General features: G+C 35.1%; 1 protein-coding gene across 1 annotated transcript in view; it reads right to left on the bottom strand.

Annotated features, from left to right (window-relative positions):
- Positions 1 to 8,191: 8,191 nt before the first annotated feature.
- The window catches only part of arrdc1b (arrestin domain containing 1b), a 99,915-nt gene continuing 98,772 nt past the window's right edge, over positions 8,192 to 9,334 (bottom strand). The window contains exon 8 of the mRNA XM_030150718.1: positions 8,192 to 8,871. Coding sequence (XP_030006578.1) covers positions 8,807 to 8,871 — 65 coding nt within the window. The 3' untranslated portion in view covers positions 8,192 to 8,806. The remainder of the gene's footprint in view (positions 8,872 to 9,334) is intronic.

Here is a 9,334-nt window from a genome sequence, read left to right as displayed (position 1 = left end):
TGATTTTTGTTAAAATTAAAGAAACCAGAGGGTTACTTATTGTTTAAAATGATTATTTATGGTAAGAATGTGACAAATATTTCTGAAATTTAGAGGCAGAACATTTCAAACAAATAAAAAAATATAAAACAATTTAGATTTTTTTGTTTGTTTGTTTTCTTTTTACTCACTTTTTAAATTTTTTTTTCCCCCAATAGTTTTGACGTAAATTACAATGGTCAGTCATGTATCTTTATAAGGAATTTAATAAGACTTTCTATGACTCCTTACTCCTCATGTACAGATTTCAAAGAGGACATATTTACCGTCTTTTAAAACTCTGTACATTTTCCAGTTTATGAATAGTAACTTCTGTAAATAATAATTTTAATTCAGATTATACAGTGACAGACTTTGAAAGTCGAAACTTGAGATGGATGAAAAAAGAGGGAAAAACTCAACATATTAATAACTGTGGTTAAATGTTTGTGGAAACATGTATTAAACAATTGAATAAATCCAATGCTGCTGAAAAACTTCCACTTTGTCTGTTCTCACCTAAATAAAAACACCACCAGATTATTTGTCTGCATAAGATCCTGCACAGCCTGAATTTAATAAAGATGTAATTCTGTGTAATTGTTATGTTTTTATATTTTCTGTTTAAACTATTTTAAGTTATTTTACAACAAATACAACAGATAAAAAAAAAATCATGTAATCTGATGGATGACAGCCACATCTGGTCCATTTTACTCTACATACAGGTAGATAAAACATTTCAGACAGTACTGTGTATGTTTTTGAGTTCACTCATTGAACAGATGTTTTTCACAGATTCTAAAACATTCTGTGCTTAGTTACTGTCATCAACTATCTCAGAATGAGATTGTCACATAAATCAATCAATCAATCAATCAATCAATCAATCAATCAATCAAACTACAGTGGGCAACACGGTGGTGCAGTGGTTAGCACTCATGCCTCACAGCAAGAAGGTCCTGGGTTCAATTCCAACACCAGTCGACGGAGGGTGGGACCTTTCTGTGTGGAGTTTGCATGTTCTCTCCGGGTACTCTGGCTCCTCCCACCATCCAAAGACATGCACTGATAGGTTAATTGGTTAATCTAAATTGCCCATAGGTGTGAATATGAGAGTGATTGTTTGTCTCTATATGTTCAGCCCTGCGATGAACTGGCGACTTGTCCAGGGTGAACCCCGCCTTCACCCCTATGTAGCTGGGACAGGCTCCAGCGACCCCCGTGACCCTAGTGAGGATAAAGCGGGTTCAGAAAATGAATGAATGAATGAAAAACTACAGTAAGTGGATAGTTCTACAGTGTCTGTAAAGTGCCTTTACATGTTAACAAATCCCCGTATCTTTGTTCTATATACAATATCTTTAACATAATCCCATAGAAGGAAATTCAGCACTGGAAAAAAATCTAAATCTTACCAAGTGTATTTTTCTCATTTCTAGTCCAAATATCTCATCACACTTAAAATAAGACACAATCACCTAAAGAGGAACTTTTCAGTGAGATATAAGAACTCACTTTTAGACAATAGATCTGGAAAATCTTATTTCAAGAAATCTTACCAAGATAATTTTCACTTGTTCCACTGGCAGATTTTTTTGTTTGAATTAAGCAAAAAAAAAAAAAAAAAAAAAAAAAAAAATTGAAATAAGCAAAAAAATCTGCCAGTGGAGCCAGTGAAAATAATCTTGGTAAGACACCATAGTAGTGGGTAAAGCAGTGTTTTTCAACCTTAGGGTCGTGACCCCACATGGGGTTGCCTGGAATTCAAATGGGGTCACCTGAAATTTCTAGTAATTGATTTAAAAAAAAAAAAAACTCACTCATAAAAAAATATATGGTGAGTTGACAGAGACAATCCCAATTCATAACAGACATGACAAACTGTGAGTGTGAAACTGCAGCACTGTGGTTCTGTTTATGTTTATGCATTTGGCCGACGCTTTTTTCCACAGCGACTTACAGGGGAAAACCAATCAAATCACTCAATCAATCAAATTTTATTTATATAGCGCCAGATCACAACAAAAAAGTTATCTCATGACACTTTATATATTGAGTTGGTCAAAACCAGACTAAGCCAATTTACAGAAACCCAGTAGAATGTTTCTGTGTCAGATGTTCATTGTGGTCAGTTTCAGATGCTGCAGCTCTTCCATAATTCATAGTTTCAGTTTTTGTTTGTTCAGTATTAATTGTCCTCCTTGTAAATCACAGCTGGACTGACTGGACAGATCCAGAGCCTTTGTGCAGTAATCTACACCTGGATTTACTGCCTCCATCCACAATAATATATATTATATAGACTAAATGTCAACTAAAATTAATGCTTATTTGCAACATAGTATAGCAAACTATTACATGATTAAAAAAAAAAAAAAATTTCAGTAAAAAAAAAAAAAAAAGGTCTCTGCAATTTGAGTTCTGTCTGGGGTCCCCAGAAATTTGTGATGCTAAAATGGGGTCACGAGCCAAAAAAGGTTGGAAACCACTGGGCTAAAGGTAAAGCCACTACACAAATAAATAAATAAATAAATGAATAAAATAATAAACTAATGCAGAATGAGGTAAAACTGTCCACAAATGAATGAAATCAAAGTTGACTAAACAAAACCATGTGAAATCCTTTTATTTGGATACTTTCCAGTACAACTGTGATCCTGCACTGCTTCAGTTTGACATGTACTGATTGAGGTGCTGCTATTCGTATCTGCATACTGCACCTGTAAACAGTTCAACAGTAGAAAAATACAAAACCAGACACTACTCGTCAATATGTGAAGAGGAAGAGGAGGAGGAGGAAGAGAACGAACACACAATGAGAGGGGCTTGGTAAAGCTATAGTACCTTTTGGTGAAGAAGAAAAGAATCTGGGTTGGAAAAAAAAATAAAAATAAAAGCAGCATGAAATGACTCCAGGGAAAAAGGGCTGTGGATGAAAACAGAAATTGCACATCTTTTCTAAAATAAGAATAAAAACAAAGTTCACCAGGTCCAGAGTCCAGTGGCTCTTTTTTTTCCGAAGCTACATTTGTGTACATGAAGTGCACTTCAGCACAGTCCACAGACAGAGCAGGACACGCCCCCTGAACCCAAAGACAGAGCAGGACACGCCCCCTGAACCCAAAGACAGAGCAGGACACGCCCCCTGAACCCAAAGACAGAGCAGGACACGCCCCCTGAACCCAAAGACAGAGCAGGACACGCCCCCTGAACCCAAAGACAGAACAGGACACGCCCCCTGAACCCAAAGACAGAGCAGGACACGCCCCCTGAACCCAAAGACAGAGCAGGACACGCCCCCTGAACCCAAAGACAGACCATCAGTAGAATCAGTGGGGGTGGGTGGGGGTTCTGTGGTGGGAGGCGGCTTAAGGCATGCATTTACAACGATGAAGAGCCCCTGCCTCGGTCTGGCACCTTTACCAGGTTTATCACAGTAAAAGCATTTTTCATTTGTGGAAATATCAACACAGCTGATGCGTCCTGGAAATTAAAAAAATCTGACAAACGTGGCAAGAGCGTCTAACAGCTGAGAGTCGACAACGAGCACAGCACTGGGATTATTCTGGTTCTGATTTCACAAAAAGAACAGACATCAGCAGAGCAGTCGTACAAACAGACCAGATTTTGTGCTTCAGATCTGAAAATGCTGAACACCGACACAGCAGAACTGCCCGCTGTGGTTTTCAATCATTATAGTGACACAGTTAAAGGTATTTTCTGCAGTAAAATGGATGATACAACTTCACCCTTCCATCCTTTACCACAGGGTTCTCAAACTCCTGTTCTTTCAGGTTCAACATTCAGCCCGATTTGATCTGCAGTGGACCGGACCAGAAAATAATAACAGAATAACCTAGAAATAATGACAACTGCAGAGTTCTGTTTTTGTTTTAGTGCAAAAAAAACCCCATTAAATTATAAAAAATACTTACTTTTATAAACTATCCAAGAAAAAAAAAAAGAAAGATGTGAATTACCTGAAAAATAAGTGCAATTTTAAAATTATGATCAGATCAGATCTACAAAGACACTAAACACTGAGGAACAGGCAGAAAAGACTTAAAAATTGTACATATTTTTCTTCAGAAATTTCAGTTTTTTCAGGTTATTCACATCTTTTTTGTTTGGATAGTTTATAAAAGTAAGTATTTTCATAATTTAATGGGGTTTTTTTTGCACTAAAACAAAGACAAAAATTTGGAGTTGTCATTATTTATAGGTTATTATGCTCTGTTTGAGTGCGAAAAACCCCATTAAATTATAAAAATACTTACTTTTATAGACTATCCAAACAAAAAAGATGTGAATAACCTGAAAAAACTGAAATTTCTGAAGAAAAATAAGTGCAATTTTAACAATATGATCAGATCAGATCTACAAAGATACTAAACAGGCAGAAAAGAGTTCAAATTGTACATATTTTTCTTCAGAAATTTCATTTTTTTTTCAGGTTATTCACATCTTTTTTGTTTGGATAGTTTATAAAAGTAAGTCTTTTCATAATTTAATGGGGTTTTTTGCACTAAAACAAAGATAAAAATTTGGAGTTGTCATTATTTATAGCTTATTATGTTTTGTTTTAGTGCAAAAAATAACATAAAATTATGAAAAGACTTACTTTTATAAAATATCCAAACAAAAAAGATGTAAATAACCTGAAAAAACTGAAATTTCTTTCGAAAAATAAGTGCACTTTTAACAAAATTCTGCCTCCACTTCTCATTAGTCCATGTGCATTCTGGATCAGATCTACAAAGACACTAAACACTGAGGAACAGGAAGAAAAGAGTTCAAATTGTGCTGAATTTTCTTTAGACATTTCAGGTTGTTCAGATTTGTTCAGGTTATTCATATTTTATTGTTACAGGATAGTTTGGAAATGTAAATATTTTCATAATTTAATGTTATTTTTTGTACTAAAACAAAGACAAAAATATGAAGTTGTCATTATTTATCGTCATAATGTAATATTTTTTTCACATCAAACCCAGAAGAAAATCTGCAGTCGTTCTTTTTTGTGGGTTATTCTGCTATGATGCTATTATGAGTTCCACAGCTTTGACTGTGGAATTTTTGCACTTTGTAAATTCATCCCTAGGGCCGGACTGGAACCTTTGGTGAGACACATCTGGCCCCTGGGCCGTATGTTTGAGACCCCTGCTTTACCACCTTAAACCTTTCCATTTCCACATCTATCATACATATTTGAGTGCACGTCAATGGAAAAAATTAGTTTTCACTGCTAGGATTCTGACATTTCACTGTTTTTTGAGGCAGAAATTCACAAGAAAATATGACAAAAAATGTAAATGACAATACATGAATCCTCTTGTGACCCAAATAAAGCCCCCGAACCCTAAGTTGGGAACCACCTCTTTAACATCTCCAATAACGGATCATTTATTTTAGGTAAACAAACATGTTACGGTTGAATCCTCACAACATTATTCTGCTGAAAGGTGACGTTTTAATACAGACATCGAGTCAGAAACAAATTTAACTGTATTTATGTGAAAATAGACTTTAGATTGATTTAATTAACAAAAAAAAATAATAATAATAAAGACATTTCCCACATACTCTTACAGTAGAAGTGCACACACAGACATAACACACACTCACAAATTGCTAAAAGTGCCGCGTTGTGCACATGTACGTTCAGCATCGGCACCAAACTGACAACATTTCAGAGTTTTTCTTCAACTCGTGTAAGATTAAAAGAAAGTTAAGGCAACAAAGAGAAGAAAACTCACTTAAAACCGTCTGTTCGGTTTGATAAACGCTCAACAGCAAAGAGAAAAGTTTGCACAAGCAGTCGAAGCGTCTCAGTTAATAATGCAGTGGTGTGTTATGACCTCTAGAGGGAAGCAAAGAGCCAAGATTTACACTTTAATGGGTTTTAGTTGCAGATAAAACATCCATCCATTAAAATACAGACTGACAATGACTAATAAACTTAATGTGATGCATATTTTTCAGTCAATAATAAACTGTAATGATTCTGAAAAACCTTAGATTTACTGATGATAAATACATGAATCTAGTTTTGAATCTGTGCATTTAAAGCTTTGAAACAAACTGGGATTATCGGTGCTACAAAATGAAACTCATTCTTACTCATTTTATTTATGACGAACTGACAAATATGCATCACATTAAGTTGATTGTGTTAAAATTGTTTAATGCAAATTGTATGTGCAATTAAAAGATTTTAAAAAGTATAGATTTTTTTGGTGATGACGTCCAGATAAATGAGCCAGAATAAAAACCTGGGGCAGTAAAGACATGGAGACGTTCATTTTTGTGATTTTTTTTTTTTTTTTTGGTGTGAATTATTAAATTCTATAGAGATAAAAATTGTAAAAATAAAATCTCAATACTTTAATTGTTTGGGTTTTATGTTCGTAATGTTTTTAGCGGGGAACTAGGCAAGATTTTTCCCTTAAATAAATAGCTTCGAAGTAATAGTGGTGGTTAAATGTCTTGTTATCGTTGTTGACAATAATCTGAAAATCTTATTTCAAGAAATCTTTCCAAGATAATTTTCACTTGTTCCATCGGTGGATTTTTTTTGCTTGAATTAAGCAAAAAAAAAAAGTAAGTTTGTTTGTTTGCTTTTTTTTGCGACCACCATAGAGGAGGGTGAGAGAGGGGTAACCAGTTGGGTGTAATCTGCAACTTCACCACTAGATGTCACTAAACACCACACACTGAACCTTTAGGAAGCAGTAAAAATGGAAAAACACAGTAAAATACTAAAATGACAGGTAAAGATATGTTTGTTTTAACAGGTTTTGATTTAAAAGAAAAAAAACACAATGTAGAAAATGTAAAACCCAAGATCCACTTTTCAACAGCAGCTGACTTTTTCATGTTTTTACTGCTTCCTGTGCATCTTTTAAAGCCTCTAATTTGTTGAAATATGCAAAACTTCACTGACAGACTTAACGTTTCCCTCTTCTGCTGCTACATAATGACACCGATCCTCATCGGTTCATTGTATTTCTACAGGGTGTATAAAAAAAAAAAACAACTATACATTTTGAAAAATTTCCCCCTGTTCAGCATTTGATCATTTTTGGAATTTTCTTTTTTGGATGTCAGTAGGTAGGGGATAGGTGGATATTTGTCCAAATTGACAGACCCTAACTTGGCCTGTCCTCAGTGACATTTTCAGGCCGAAACAAGTTTAATTAACACTGAAAGGCAGGAACAGCTGCCATGGGTAAAGAAATGAAAGTGACATGGTGTCCAGGGTGTTAATGCTGTAACCTGCACTGTAAAAAAAAAAAAAAAAAAAAAAACCTGTAAAAAACCCATATTATTCCAGCAGCAGGGGTGCCGAAAAAATACTGTTAAATAACAGAAAATAACCATCTCATAAAAATATGATAATTTTCCATAATTGAAATACAGTTTTTTGCCCTAACTTTACATGAGATTTTGCATATTTTTTGACTTTTTAATGTTTAATAAAGAATATTTACATGTATTAAAACAATCAAATTACCTCTAAATATATATAAATAAATTCTCAGACTCAGTTGTCCAATCCACTGATAAAAACCGTATTTGGACAGTTTATCAGTGCTTATACATGTTATACATTCACAAAAATACATTTATTCAACAGTTTTGTTGTGAAACCTCCTGTAATTACACAAGATATTTGTCAATTAACAAACAAGTCTGGTTCAACTGACAGAACTAATACTTCTTCTACAGCTAATTGTCAGGAAATTTATCTGGTTTTATTTATCTTCTTCTTTTTTTTTTTTTACAGGATTTAACTTTAACAGTTTAATCTCATAAATAGAAAAGAAATATTTGTGAAATTATGATACATTTGTAAATGTATTTTAACTGTATTTTTCTGTGAAAAAAGAAAAAAATTCTTTTAAAAAAATTGAAATTTTTTGGTTATTCCCAGTTACAGTTTTTTCATGTTATTTTACATGTGACATGTAAAATCACAGTCTGTTTTTGTCATTTCATTGATATTTTCCTGTATCTTAAAAATACAGGAAAAATCTGTAAAATAAACAGTGAAAATTCTGTTAAATTACAGATTTTTTATACAGTGTGGCAATTTTGTGGAAAACCAGATGGATGTCCGTTGTCCCCTCCCATTGACCCCTCCCATCGGCCCCTCCCATTGGCCCCTCCCATCGGCCCCTCTCATGACCTTTGATTAGATTTAAATCCACCGCTACTTCGCACAAACCAGTTTTAACTTGGATTGCACAACTGTCCCATGCCCACTCATGCATGTAAACCTGGGTCTGTAAATGTGGACAAATACCCACCAGTCCTCTACCTACAGACATCCACAAAAGAAAATTACAAAAATTATCAAATGCGGAACTGGGGTCGTTTTTCAGAATGTGTAGTTTTTTTTTGATTCACCCTGTAGAAAGGACAGACAGAGGTTCCGTAGCTGAACAAACACCTCCTGGTTTAACGTTCACCTTTTGTTTTCAAGGCATCACAGATGAGGGAGAAAAAAAAAAGAGAGAATAAACAACAAAGTTGACCCCGCCCCCACAGAAGTGCGATGACTGGATATCCCGAACCCTCGTAGGCACAGTGATGTCGACCTGCTGGAAATAAAAGTCACCATCCCTCCGTTCCTTCCTACAGGACAAATGAACGGTCTCTGGAGCGTCGCCGTGGATTCGTCTTTCGTCCGTTCAACCCGGCGAGTCTCCGTCCCCATTTGTCCGGAGGCGAGCGCAGACGGCGGCGAGTGGGCGTGGCCAGATGGCTGCTTGGTTAGCGCCCTCTACTGCCTGCTGTTGAAACTGGAGTTGGCGCTGCTGCAGCTTTCCTCGTACGTGGGCGGAGGCTCTGCAACACAACAGCACCAACACGGAATTAGAATGAGATCAAAGCCGGCCTCCATTTGACTTTAACTCACTTTAATCGACTTTAATCGACTTTAACTCACTTTAATCAGCCTCAGAACAAAACGAACAATCTCATGTTCTGTCTGTTTTCTAAAACAAATCAGTTTATATTTTGGTAACAGACAGAAAAGGACTGACTGAAGATGCAGTATTGGCTTTTAAAGTTATTTTAGAGTATTTTATTTGATAAAGGAGAATAGAATAGAAAAGAAAAGAATAGAATAGAATAGAATAGAATAGAATACAGCAGAATAGAACAGAACAAAATAGATCAGAAAAGCATAGATTAGAGTAGAATAGATTAGAACAAAGGAGATTACAACAGAACAGAAAATAATACAGCAGAATAGAATCAAATAGAAGAGATAAGAAAATGAATAGAAAATAAGAGAATAGAAAATATT

This window comes from Sphaeramia orbicularis, chromosome 12 (genome assembly GCF_902148855.1).
Source record: "Sphaeramia orbicularis chromosome 12, fSphaOr1.1, whole genome shotgun sequence".
Lineage (NCBI taxonomy): Eukaryota > Metazoa > Chordata > Actinopteri > Kurtiformes > Apogonidae > Sphaeramia > Sphaeramia orbicularis.
The sequence above is the reverse complement of the archived record's forward strand: the minus strand, read 5'-3'. Positions and strand labels throughout refer to the sequence as shown.